At 39.2% G+C, this 15,052-nt stretch overlaps 1 protein-coding gene across 7 annotated transcripts in view; it reads left to right on the top strand.

The window, feature by feature from the left end:
- Nucleotides 1-15,052, top strand: part of LOC107225292 (apoptosis-stimulating of p53 protein 1) — a 34,480-nt gene that overhangs the window by 14,404 nt on the left and 5,024 nt on the right. For all 7 annotated transcript variants that reach the window (XM_046743875.1, XM_046743872.1, XM_046743870.1 and 4 more), the window contains 6 exons: nt 1,628-1,754; nt 3,525-3,709; nt 4,712-6,828; nt 11,823-12,614; nt 12,889-13,055; nt 14,514-14,713. In XM_046743875.1, the coding sequence (XP_046599831.1) occupies nt 1,628-1,754; nt 3,525-3,709; nt 4,712-6,828; nt 11,823-12,614; nt 12,889-13,055; nt 14,514-14,713 (3,588 nt within the window). The remainder of the gene's footprint in view (nt 1-1,627; nt 1,755-3,524; nt 3,710-4,711; nt 6,829-11,822; nt 12,615-12,888; nt 13,056-14,513; nt 14,714-15,052) is intronic.

The raw sequence follows: 15,052 nt of genomic DNA on the forward strand, positions 1-15,052 counted from the left end.
ATGAAAACTTACGGTCAAACTCTACATACCGTTTTACTTAATATTTTAGCTCTGATTGTGAGTGAACTTGATCGACGCAACCCACTCAAACTATATCATGCATGTATATAAGAAAAGAGCCAAAAACCAATTGACCTCTTCTGTCAAAGGGCTATTCATATGCGCCGTGAACATCATAATATTTAAATGCCTATTTCAACTGGTTGCAAGCGGCGGTTGTGCGCAAGGGGTACGCAGGTCACAAGATTAGAAAAAGAATGTCTAAACTGTTGCACGCCAATAAATGACACTGATTTCGATGATTTTGTTTGAAAAAATCACATTTATTCACGTATGCCTGCTTACAGGTATATACATATATGCGCGCGCGCGCGTGTGTGTGTAAAAAAATAAAATAATGTATTTGTTGACGGCACGGCTACAGTTTTCCCACATTGTTCTCTTTATTTTCAAAAGTAGAATTTTCCATCCATCCATGTCTTCAATTCCAATACGAGTATAGTGAACGTACGGGGCATCTGGAGTATTCTGGAGTAATTTCGCGACTTTTCAATAGATTCCTGAGACAGCTGACGTGAATAACTGACTCGTACTTATTACGCGAAATATGTAAATTCGTGCGGTTGGAATGTCATATTCGATTTCAAACCTTCACCCTTGTACCGTATCGTTGAATAAGATTATCCGCATCGGCGAAGTATGGATATAGGTATATCTTATGTGCGAATGGGTATGCATTCACGTGTGGATAACTCGAACTCCGATGAATCACCATAAGGTTGATATATGTAAATGGGCGGATTCAGTTCAACTCGTTTACCCTTCACTTTTCAATACCTTAGATTTTTTCTTCCTTTTGAAATTTCATCGTACTATGCGAGAGTACCTCCCCTGATTTTTTTTTTATCTCGGGTTATAGTTTCGGTATTCAATGGCTACAATAAGACAATTCCTAAAATGACATTTTGTACTTCGGATTTTAAATGGATTTGAAAACGCATTTCTTATTTTATATTATTAATGAAAAAATGTAAGCATTCGACCATTTGTCAACTTCCAGCTCTATTAAAATGGATTTTAAACTTATCAAAAAATTCAATGGCTAATATTCTAGAACGAAATTTTCTCACATCACAATAGATAATGTTAGAACTGCCTGGTCTTCATGCTCAATTTTCGATTTAACTAGAGTCAAGTTACCAATGCATCAATTCTTTCGCTCGACTGAAACGGTGTTTTCATAAATATCTTGAATGTATTGCATACGTGGTTGAAGTCCGGAGGGTGGTAGAGTTGAGCTGGATGACCCCACGTATACATATTAAATGTATAATCTAAGAGCCTTTGACTAGCAATCGTATCGAATGGATTACAGATAGGTACAGTTAATTTTTTCAGGTGCTGTCTAAATCTTTTCGACGGCCACCCCGATTCGCAAGATCACGTAGCATTAAAATTCATACACGTGGAAAATAAATGTACGAATTTGTTGTTACATACTTATTCCTTGATTATACATATACGTCATGTATACACGATGTCTGAATTTGAAAGGTTTAAAATAAAAATGAAACGGAATATATTACGAGAGATATATGTATAAACGTAATCGATGATATATTTTCAGGAGCCAGCACAGCAGGACAGACTGGCAAGGTTGAGGCATCGTCTAGATCAACAACAGAGCAAGCTCAATCGCCTCAGGCTTCTGAGATCGCAGACTGATCAGTCAAGAGCGAACAATGCCACGCTCAGTAAGTTACACAAATTTAATAACCATCTCGACTATCACGTAATGCTTTTAATTTACCGTTGACATTTTACGCTGCAATGTATCTGTAGAGTATATTTCACGTCATTCGGAACTTGATTTCAGCTGGTAATTAATCAATCTTGACGAATAATCAAAATATCGAAGCACAAGATGGTATTACTGATTTATTTATTTTTCTATGATTTTCCGATTCAGAGCCTGGGTGTAATTCAGTGATTTAAGCACTGATATTCGTAGTACAGGTTTACCGATTGTCAGATATTTGACCAAGAGCCTGCAGCATTTTTCCGACTACGGTGTAACGCGCCCCAAGGATAATTTTTACTTGAATCGAATCTGAAATGGATTCAGAAAATCTCAGAAAATAAGAATTAAAAAGGTTGAATTCGGTAGCAAGATTATGAGTGTGGGCGAATTTGTATGTCGCGACGGTGTTTGAAGTAATTAAGTTATGCACGCGTATATTTGGTACATTGTGCGCATAGATGGTTTATTTTACCCGAGAAGCATTCTGGAAATGGCTGACAGCCTTAAATCTCTTTAATTCATCGAAATTTGGATTTCTGTATTTTACTGTTAAATAATAATGTTCAATTATAGTATATCATGTCATCGAACTTGAACAACGTCGGATTTAGGGAACCCAGAAACGGAGAAAAGATTTCGATTTAGGCAATATTTTCCAATTTACTATTGCCATTTAATTTGGCATAGAAAGTTTGAGAATCTTTCCATGTTCGCATTAAGTATGATGTTATCTAATTGAGGGATCGATTCATAACTTTTGGCACAACCCTTGCGCCTAGCCACGGTGCGATGGAAGTATCTCCTTTAAGAGCGTTTCTTCCAAAGAAGCCATTGAAAGACTTCCTCAGATATTTTCGCCTTTCTACCGACTTACCTCGCGATAATATTTCCTATGGAAATTAAGATTTGCAAGTCCAAGAATGCATTGCCTCGTGAAACGAGTACGTACTTTACCAAGTATATTCGTTATACGATTATGCGTGAAAAAAAAATTTTTCCTTTAGTTTTCGAGAAATACCTGCTGCCTACAGAAACCTGTACAAAAAGCGTTCTGGATGGCTGAAATCTGAATAAAAAACATTTGAATTGTAGAAAAAGCTGTGAAGCATTAAAATTAACTCACAATGAAATGTACGAAAAATTTATCGCCTGCATTCTCTGTTTTAAAGTTAAGAAAAAACATGCCAAGGGTTACGATCTTACGGCAAGTATATATTGTGAAGTTGGACCTCACTGTTTCGCGAAGTGTTGTTGAAGCAATTCTCGAAAGATTGAAGTTTCGCTTGACTGATTTTTGACAATAATGAATCATTTTACAGTCGATTTGTACACTATTGACTGTGAACTGATAACCTATGGCAGATATTTGTGAACGTATGGTTGACATGTAGTCAACTCTTCATCAGTCTCCGATTGGTTGACTTCATTTTCCGCCGACAATAAGTCAAATGTGAGTCGACTGTGTGCTACTTGGTTTGTAGCGCAGTTTCACTGACTGCTGACGTGTTCTAGATGATCTATACCGCGAATGCAGGATGAAACCCGTCGAGCAATGCAATTTCTATTCCTTTCTAATTATAAGTCATGTACCATGTACAATGTCACGAAAAATAATTTTCACACGTAACAAGTGAACTGACTTTGAACAGCTATACGTTATACAAATCATACACTTTGATTCATATTGGCAATTTATGCTTGTTATATTGATGTTAACATTTAGCGTCCGACCTCGACTGCATCAGAGCGCTTTTCAATGAGAAGGAAAAAGAACTGTCGTTAGCGGTAGCCAAAGTGGAAGAGTTGACCCGGCAACTGGAGGAATTGAGGGGTCGACACAACAATGGGACCGAACATCTACCAACTCCCGCGAGCGCGGAACTTGAAAAACTGCGTAGAGAACTCATGGTGACTAAAAAATATATTAATGTACCTAAATTTATTTTTCTATGTGGTATACACAAAGTTTATCCGTATGAAGATTAAGATAGTGGATCTATTGCAAGAGTAGGCAATGCGATACAGTTTCATTGCTAACCAGTTGTTGTTATGATTTTGCATAGCTCCAAATTCAAATATCAAACCTACAGCTTGGGCTCATTCTTTACCCGCCATCCACCGAATCGCCGTCTCTTAATCAAAATTTAGAGCATTAATTGTGCCTATCGAATATTATACTGCATTCATAGAAATTCAAGGCGTATTTGTAATTGAAACTAGACATTTCAATAGCAACATTTTTAAGAAAAAACCAAAGCACATACACGTACAGCTTCTGGGATAGTATGCCTCAATTGCTATAAAATTAACTAGCGTAAGTGTACGAAAATCTTCTTCGAAAGCTGTCTGTATAGTGTCTGAATTAAAACATATTTTTATGCAAGCGCGGATGCGTGCATAATTTTTAACGAGAAGGACGTACTACGGAGATGTGGCGATTTTTACGAAATAGTTACAAACAGCCCCGTTCAGCTATGTTTTATTGGTGTAGAATCGAAAGCTTTGCAATAGCAATACTCTATCACACTACAGTAATATGAACCTATACGTTATATAGTTTCATTAATTACGTCAAAACTACAGTTAAGACTGATACACATATTAGCGAACAAAATTTTTTCTAGATTATCTAATTCTTGTACAACAGTAAACGCCCTAGACCGGCCAATCAAGAAATACGTTCCCGTATTATTGGTGGGCGAAGGACCTGGATAGTGTGGCATTACCGTGAGTCGGAGTTGGGGGAGGAACGTGACATCCGGTTGTTACGTACTATTTTGGGGGTGGACGTAGAAGCTATTTTAAATTATAGTAACGCTTGCGTTTGTCGAATGTGTATGTGAATAATTCGCAGTTTTTTCCAGAAACATGATTGAGTTATCATAAATTGGCATAAATTTCTGATTCTAGTACCGTAACAAAATGAACGAACAGCAAAACCAAGTTGTGTCCCAGCAAAGGTTGGCTTTGGTTCAACGCCAGGCGGAAATGGCAGCCATAGATGCAAGGATAGCACAACTCCAGGGCCGGCTCCAGCGTAAAAGAGCACTGAACCAACGATTGAGTCAACAATTAGGATCAAATCAACGCGTCAGTGTGAATCACTCAAACTTTGCCGATTCAAAACTTGAGTTTATTAGCAACAAAACGAGGCCGGCAGGTAACATTGCTGCCATAGAGCCATACTCGCACATACCTAATGATGATTTTTCATTGAACAAGAATGATCCGAAGTACCAAACATTGCCGTATAATACAAAGTTTGCCGTCAACTTCAAAATTGACGATGACGTTAATAAAAACAAAATACAACACAGCGCGAGCGCATCGCAGATAGGCCAAAGGTCGTTTCAGCAATACGGACATCAGATTGCCCACAGTCAATCGCAATCCCACGTCCAAGGCCAATCCCAGCCGCTGAAGTCACCGACGATCCTCAACTTTGTGCATCCAACGAACAATAACATAGCCAAAAACAACTTGAGCGTCGCCAGCGCGAGCGTTACCAACACCGCATCAACCACTATCGTCACTCTTACCTCTCATACTGCTGCAACTATCGCGGTCGCTTTTGGCACTAACACTAACGAAAGTACGAAAGGTACTACCTCCACCACCATGAGCACCCCCACTAGTACCACCACCAGCACCACCACTACCAACAGCAACAATAACGACACAAGCAGCAACAGTAACTGCGGTAATCATAGCAATAGCAGCATCGGCAACCTTACTACCACAAATAATAATAACAGCAGCAACATCAACAACAATAACAACAATAACCACAACAGCAACAAAAACGACAATAACAACAGTAACAGCAACAGCAATGGCAACAACAACAACAACACCGTCTACAGTTTTGGTGATCAACAAAACTTGAGGATTCATAATCAAAAACAACACGGTGATGGCAACTCCTGCTCCGGTACAAATATTGTCAGCAACGTCGCACAATCTCTTTTGCACAATCAGAACTACAGATCTATGACGTTTCATCAGAAGCCCGTATCTAGCGTGGCACCCAGTTTTCCGGTAAAATCGCCTATTTATCAGACATCTTCGACAAAGATTCATCCCGTAATGCCACAGACATTGAGCTTGATAGGCCACGGACAATTACCAGCCACGCAAGCTTACAACTCAAATGGCCAAGAGCACAACTATTTCGCGAACCAAAGACAAAACTTCGCAGCCATCAATCAAGCGCATATATCTCAAGGTAGTGGAATCAGCGATAACATATATAATAATCAATCACAAAGTTCATCAAATCTTTTGACGAACGGAACAAGTCTTACACAATGCTCGGCGAATTTACAAGCCAACTACTCCGGAAATCCCTTCGCTCAAAGTCAGAATCAAACTCAAATTCACTGTCAGCAGAACCAGCAATTATCGCCAAACACGAATTCTAGTAATGATGCGCAAAACGACAACGTGATCAAGGCAGATTCCGTAACGAAGATTGACCAAAATATAGTCAAGTACGATAATTTACAATCCCAGTTTGACGAGCGGCGAGAATCGATAAAACCTTACGAACAACCGGCAAGGCATGATCAAACCCATGGTAAATACGACCATATGCAAATAAAATATGAGCAGCAACAATTAAAATTTGATCACTCCGCAAAGTATAATGACAACAATCAACTCTTGGCCAAGTATGAACATGTACAATCATTGCAACAATTCAAACAGGAACAAAGTCATTCAATATTTGATAACGCAGCTGGACATATGTTGCTTCAGAACTCAAAGTTCGACCACCACACGGCAAAGTATGACCACCCTACCAAATTCGAACTTTCCGGAAATAAATTACCGGATAAATCATACGAGTACGAACGACTGAAGTATGACTCTGACCGGAGGCTCACAAGGGGGGATGATAAGATCAAGCCTGCTCTACCACCGAAACCTAACAAACCCAACCCTCCGCCCAGATTGATTCACCACGAGAAAGTCGAAGTCAGTTCCGATATCGCCGATGGAAAGGCCTTGGTTGTCGTTGGGGCGAGGTAGCTATATACGCATTTATAAATCACTTAATCTCGTACATGGGTATGAATGTGTTTGTATTATAGGTATGCGTGTATGGTGTACACCCGAGTGAAGTCGATTCTGACCCCTCTTGTTTTAGCCACCTCAGAAATGTCGAGGGGCTACGGAAACAAAGTTTATGCACAAAGCGGAAAATGTGAAAGTCAGACCGTTAGAAAACTCGACTAAAATTCAGGATCAAAACCAAAATGAGAAGCTCAATATACTAATATATGTACACACATGAGGTAGGAAATTAATATAAAATTGAGATAAAGTTCGCACGAGAGAAACGAGATTTGTAAATTGCGCAGCTGTACGGATGTATTTTCCGTTACAAGAGTCAATTTTCAAGGTGTTCGGTGAGTAAAGTTGTGGCGAACGTGAGTCCGCCTGGTTATGCCATATGGCAAGAGTGCACATTGCGAGCTTCGACATTACATATCCCGCTAACAATGAGTATAAATTAAATTTCAGAATTTTTCATATTCCGGCTTCGCAACTGCAAGACATATCCTCAATTTGACTATGTTTCTTTATCATGCAAGAGATTCCATTTGGTTTTTCTCTAATATTTAAAGCTTGTGATACATAAGCAGTAATGTAATAATAGTCAGTTGGACCAGTTTCCTGGTTATCTTTACCACAATAAGTAATATGTTCAGCGTTGATTAGCTTCTCTCCTTCGATAAAATTTTTACTGGTAAATGCGCACTGTCCGAATGCACAAATGTCCGATAAAATTAATATCATTGTACTTGAAACTTACCGCAATTTATTTATTTACGTATATTTTTTTACATTTATCAGCTGCTGTTCTATCCTAAATAGGGCGTTTTAGATATTCCCCACGGGGCGGCGCGAGCATAGAGTTCACACGCCAAAAACGTAGGAATTATTCGTGTCATGATGGTTGTATTTTAAACCGCTTTGTGTCAGCATTTGGCGTCCGAATTTGATCTCAATAAAACCCTGGTAACGAAAAACTTTTCTGTCCAGAATAATTTCTTCAACAATTTATTGATGGCGAACAAAAAAATACGTCTAGTTGAAAATGATACCACACTTTTTTCACAACTTGAACTATGTTCGGTAAAATTTTCAAGTGAATCGGGAAAACCCCAATGAAATTCTTTCAATCGCGATTTTCGGGGAGTCAAGAATTACTTGGGATCCAAAACTATGGAACACTCTTCAAAAGATCGTAAGGTATGAGATTCTGGCCGGACATTAAATTCGGTGACCAGCGACCGAAAACCACACTGTTTCGAGTGGAATATCCCATGTACAGGGTGAGTAGGTACAAACTGCGGAAATAGGAGGAGCTTCTTATCGAATAATTGCCGCCCTGTAGCCAGTTAGATGAGTTAATAAGAAGTACGTTCACGTATTCGTTGGCTCTGTCGGCTATCATCTCGGATGTACGTATTTACAGTAAAATGCACAAATGACTTGACCTTTCGGCAAGTTTCGCTTCGGTCCGAAAGAAAATGCGAGTTCAATTCTACACAAATTATGTGACAATAACTGTCGATGCAACTGACATGAGAAAATGGAATGAATTGTTACCTAATTTGTACAGAATCGAAGTCGCAATTTATTTTGGATCGAAACAAAGTTAGCCGGAAGGTTAATGGATTTATGCATTTTACTGCACCTATATAGCGTAATTGACTACTCCGATGTTAATGATGAAAACAATTGTACTAATGAACGATATCGAATTTGTTGTCAAATATTACTTTTGTCAAATGGCGACTAGTTTCCCAATGCACTCCTGACTTAAATTTGTTATCAACGGAGACGCCTCTCAATTTCACCAATTTTCTTGGAAATCGTGAAAACTGGTTACTAAACATTTCTTATTTCAGTTGAGGGTAATCTGCTTATCATAAGCCGCCAATATCAAATCATCGAAACTTCCCTCCTATATCGATATCGACGTTGCTTTAATTAATAGTAATGTTAGTAGCTACCTGACCACTGGTCTTGATTGGCTGCGGGGCGGCAACTATTGATCAGGTAATTCCCACCTATTCTCGAATTTTTCATAGACTCGCCCTGTACGCATATCTGTAATTTTTTTTCTTTTTTTATCGAAACAAAAATATGTATATTTCGCATGATTTTATAAAAGTACTGGTTAACTCATGAGATACGATTAAGATTCAATATTTCCTTCCCATATCATGTTTTAACTTTGGTGCATAATTACTAATTATTTTCATGAATTGCAGATTTATGATTAATACATTATCATATATGTTCAACGATACGTCACAAATATTGAAGATTGAAGTTGAACGTAATCTGCGTCAAATACATAACAGTTTTCGGCGTATGACCGAATCTTAATCACATTTTGTAAGTTAACCAATGCCAATATTCTGGCAAAAACATATATAGTCTGCAGTTTCGCAGCCACAAAAATTTTTTGTAAACTAAATCGCACCTTAAAGTACAATATTATTGAACCAAATGCTGAGAAACGATATCATTCAATCAAATTCCGAATTACGATGTTCTTGAAAAAAATTCCAAGATACGACGTTGTTTTACTCAGCTGTTAACCAGGTATAAAGGCTGCTTACCTTTTATTTTTTCTCTGAAAGATCTCAAGACCCCTCCGTTATCACAACTTACGCTCAACATCAAAAAAACAAAATTCTGACGGCTCAGCTAATCGAAATCTTAACCGTTGATGCATCCCTAAATTCATACATAATTAAGGCTTGCGCAGAGTAACATCTGAATTTATGTATTTACTCCAGAAAATTTATCTTCGAGTCTCAAAATGACATGTCGCAAGCAATTGAAGAGAGAAGGGAAACAAAAGGACCGAACATGCGTGTCTTATGTGAACGCAATTCAGCACAGACTTGAAAATACAGATATATATATATATATATATATATATATATATATATGTATATGTATATTATGTACCGCAGATAAAACGAGTGCGATGAGTTGTAGACTTGGGATATTTCTTAACAAATGCCTTGTAATCTAACGCCAGATGGACCTTGTTTTCAACAAGTACGGCTAAAAAAAATATCTTTGGGATAAATAATAAAAAGACGCTATCCGTTCGCTTCGGGAACGGTGGAAGTTTTCGAAATAATATGTCCGGAGGAGTCGAGGACGTGGAGGAGGTAACATACATCATACATCGATTACTCGCGGTTGCACATCTATATGTGTATTTAATATCGGTTGCGTATTTTCTTCAGTGAGAAATTACAACATGATCACCGGGTTAATTATAAATGTTAATTAGTCCGCGATCGATTTGGCGAGACGATCGTGGACTGTCGGGAATAATGCATCTCAGAATAGAATGGTTGGAATGGAGGGGGGCAGCGGGGGGCATTCGTGACACGCACAACAGTCGAGTCCCGGGTTCTATGCTCTCTCTTGTCTCGAATTCGATTACTCTGATTGATAGACAAGTGCGATCGAGTCTTCAGTCTCGTCGTATACGTAAGTCTGCTGTTCAAAGGGTCTCGGGTCCATCGGCGTAAAATTTCCGGTTCGCCTCAGCTTCCGCATTTGATAGTGCGTCGAACGTATACCTCACCCTTACTCTCTCCTCGCCTCGACACGTGTCTCTTCTAGTTTCCCACCAGTTTACTGTATAAAAAAGTTGTTTCATGATTCTCATCGTCGCATCGCAGAAAGAATCGTGTGAGTTTCATTTTATGCTTTTACTCTCCGAAAGTCTCAACCCACCAGTCCAGCCCGCCAGAGGAGATGAACCTGTTACAGCTTTCATTAACAGACTCGTCGTTATAGATTTTACTTACTATATATGCTTTACCTAGTACATGATAATGAAATATAAAATTCACCAAAATGCTTGGTTTACCCTTCGATCAAGTTTGATAATATAAAAACTAAAAATTGCTGTCTCGTCAAATCATATTTAGAATATCGAATGAACTATACATTTTGAATCTCTATGTAGATACGGGTATTCTAGAGTATGTTTTACGAGTTTCAAAATATCCATCTTGAATCTGGCGATGACGAGAGATTGTATATCCTAAATAAAAACAAAACCCGTAGAATTTCTGTAATTTGAAACAACAGAATCTATACGCTACGCGTACGCATGTGCGCGTAGTTGCTTCACACCGAAATGTCTCATCTCTCGATCTTATCGAAGCACGCTATAATCGTCTCGAGTAAGCGCTGAATGTGAATTAATTTTGCAATATGATCCCTACAAAGATTTAATACAAGCAAACACTCTGCATTGACGTTAATAACGGAAGGATGCTTCATAACCTTTCTTTGAAGAGCTCGATGGTACGTCCTGCCTGGTCCCCCTCGCCCTCGCACATACACTCGCCGGTCTTTAGTCTTCTGTTTTCAATGTTGCTTTCAAAATTGGTGTATCTGAAGGGACCCATAAATTCATTCATCCATATGTATCTCAGTTTCCTGATTTATTTTTAGTACTGAATTTGGGAAACATTGGCTGAGGAGCTTCATCAAGGGAGAGAAATACTTGTTTTTAAGTTTGCCACGGAAGGGATTGAGTAACATTTGCTTATGTTGTTCATATACATACCTATATCATATTATGGGGATTCGCATAGCCATTCCGTCGATTTCAGCAAAGCGTGGAACCTGTCGCTATAAAACCAACGCCAAACTTAGTTTTCAAAGCAATTCTATTATAGAAACTGTGAAATTTTCATCTCGATCGCATTCAACAGTTGAGAATTAAACATTTTCCATTATTTTATTTGTATTAGAGTACTGAAATCTGCATGACAAAAGAGTGCAATAATTCAGGACTTTCACATTATCACCATATATTAGTGGCTAAATTTTCCTCGACATGCATTCTCAGCTGAAACAAACTGTATGTATACGTAATGTATCGTTATGACCCAACTTAGATTTAAGTGCGTAAAAGCATATAAATGAATTACATGATCGAAAGTGTGGTGTATCATCCCAGGGTGGAAACAGACGAAGACATTCCTCCAATCCCAACCTCGGAACCCCCGGAATCACCTACGGACGTCCAGAGTCATCAAATAATCAAGGCGCGACCGTTGGCGCTGAAGAAGGCTTCCCTCGCCGACCAACCCAAGCTCAGATACTCAAAGTCAAATGTACACGTATCTATAAACAGACGTATTGAGATGCCCCCCGCATTCCTTTTTCCTGAAACGGAAATACCTGCGGATCTCATGCAAAGTGATCAGATTGAATTGCCGGAAAACAGTGGGATTAAACGAAGACCCGAGTCCGCGGAAAAAGTGGATCAATTAGAACAGCCGAACAATGAGCGACCGACGGAGGAATGTGACATCGTCGATGCGTTGAACGTCCTGAATGCCGACGAGAGACAACCGTTGCAAGGCGGTGGCGAGAAACTCGCGTCCAAGGGTACCGGTAACAACAACAACGACATGGTCGATCGCGGCAGGACGGACAGTGACCAACATCAAGACTGCTCCAAAGCTGACGTGATAAGGAGGAAAAAGGGTAATCTCAAATCTACGACGGGAAAAGCTAACGTCTCACGCAGGGTATCGTTTGATCCTCTTGCCTTGTTATTGGATGCCAGTCTCGAGGGTGAATTGGAATTAGTGAAGAAGACAGCGAAGGAGGTCGCAAACCCGAGCTCCGCAAATGACGAGGGTATAACCGCTCTCCACAATGCAATATGCGCGGGACATTTGGAGATCGTCAAGTTTCTCGTAGAGTTCGGCTGCGACGTAAACGCGCAAGATAGCGATGGATGGTGAGTTTCTTTTCTCCACTCTACCTACATGCCCTGCAAGTATACCTACGTTATATTCCTCCGTTTTCACCTCTCTAATTGATTTCCATGCGAACATACTGTTATGAAGATATTTCATATTTTCTCGAATTCAAATCGATCATCTTAAAGTCCTTGCCATACAATCATCTTGTGCTCAGAAATGTGCGACAAGGACTGACACTTTTTTTCAACAGCCATGCAGTTGTATATTGAATTCGTATAATTGAATCATGTATATTCTGCCATGTTAAAGGACACCGCTGCATTGCGCAGCCAGCTGCAATAATCTGTCGATGGTAAGATTTCTGGTTGAGCACGGAGCATGCATATTTGCTACGACGCTCTCTGACCACGAGACCGCTGCCGAAAAGTGTGAGGAAGATGAAGAGGGTTTTGACGGCTGCTCTGAATACTTATACAGTGAGTGAAATTGCACCAGTTACATTTTGATTATGCTGTACTCAGCATGATATGTAGTATAACATAGTATACAGGTATATTATCAAGCCATGGATATTCTTGAAATAATGATTCCTCAACCTTATAGCTCGCACCGTGTAACACAATAATTTCCCACCCAAATGATGGTAAACGAATAGAAATTGTAGGAATAACATGACTAGATGTGATACTTGCTGTTTGCGAATCAGTGAGCCAGGTTCATGTACATATAATGTATCTGAAAACTGATTTAAACATTTTATATGATTGTATAATATCGAGCTCGTATTAGATTACTGTCTTCTAAGCAGTACTATCATTACCAAGTTAGATTTCACGACCCCTACCAAACGATAGATTAGGTAGTGAAATATATTCGGTACATGATTTACGTATCTACGCTGGAATTCAGCATTAATAAATATCTGATTTCGTTGTCATCGCTGTCGTACCATGAGTGGTCGTATTCTGTAAATCTAATATCTTTGTCCAAACTAACGTCAGCGCGAGGAAACTGTGGAATTTTCCACACTCTAATATTTGAATTAGGATATTTTCACCACCCCTCACTAAATTCATTCTAAATTTTACATCAAGGTTAGGTTTCATACCATAAAACTACATTTTACATTAAATGGAAAATAAGAGTGCTGCATCAGAAGGCCCTGTAGCTTTTATTCTATCACGAGTGTCAGCGTAGTTTTCCTTCGAGTTGTTCATATGAAAACTATTGATAATTCATATTTTGCTGCGGCCTCTGTATGTCATTTTTATAGTCATACGACTTTTAAACGAATTTTATACATGTGTGGTCTTGAGATGACGGCAATTCTAGAGCGACCAATTTGACGAGGGCAGCAATACGACAAATTATACATACAGCTCAGTTATCCGTTCACTGATTGCATTAAAATAGAGCAATGAAAGTTCTTCAGACTCGAATTCTAAAAAAATTATCGAATTTCTCAGTTAATCGTGTAAGGCGAGAAATATCCGACAACATTTTCGTCGCATAGACCGTAGAATTCTCTTCGCGATAAAGAGACTGCGTCGGGTCGTGCGTGACGTTTTTTTCTATGTCCTTGGCGCGAGACTTTACGGTGGATCTTGATATTCTTGATATATTATAATACGCGTCGTGCAATACTTAATCGTATTGTGATCTTCGCATTCTTCACTTTGGGAGTAATTTGCGGCTGCGTAATATGTACATAATTGACCATTTCATTACGTTCAAAGCAAGTGTAGCTTTGACATTCGTTCCCTGTATCTAGGTCGGAGTCGTTTTTCACAACGAGACTGCAGTTAGCAGGGATATCTGTATGACAGTCGACAGGTTGTATACTGATCCTGGTAAACCGGGAAGTCAGGGAAATTCATTTTGAGATTTCAGTATACACTATAAACATTAATAATTAGCTAAACCTGACGTTCTAGGCGTGCAAGAGAAACTGGGCATAATGAACAACGGACAGGTGTATGCGGTATTCGATTATGATGCGCAGCACAGCGACGAGCTTTCCTTGAAAAATGGCGACTCCCTGGTTGTGGTCAGGAAAGGTGACGACAACGAGCGAGAATGGTGGTGGAGCAAGCTCGCGCACCGCGAGGGATACGTGCCACGAAATTTACTCGGGGTAAGTGGGAAATTGACAACATTATACGATTTGCGTACCTACTGTGTGTGCACAATGAAAAGTTAAATGTTGATCTGTCTTTAGGCGGTCAAATTCAGGGTGTTATATTTCATCGCACGACCCCTACGATCTCTCTGGCACGTGTATAGGATGTATTCAAGTATAATAATTGCTCCGAAACAGTTGATTCCAGAATAATACGGGCTGTAGACTCGCAACCTGCGACTACTTAAACTACCCGTAAATTTATGCCCTCCAGCAGCGCGCTATTGAAATTACAACACGTATGATCGTTAGACTTTCATTTATTGTTCCATTTTTGCCACCAGTTTTTATACC

Source organism: Neodiprion lecontei, chromosome 6, assembly GCF_021901455.1.
Source record: "Neodiprion lecontei isolate iyNeoLeco1 chromosome 6, iyNeoLeco1.1, whole genome shotgun sequence".
NCBI classification, from domain to species: domain Eukaryota; kingdom Metazoa; phylum Arthropoda; class Insecta; order Hymenoptera; family Diprionidae; genus Neodiprion; species Neodiprion lecontei.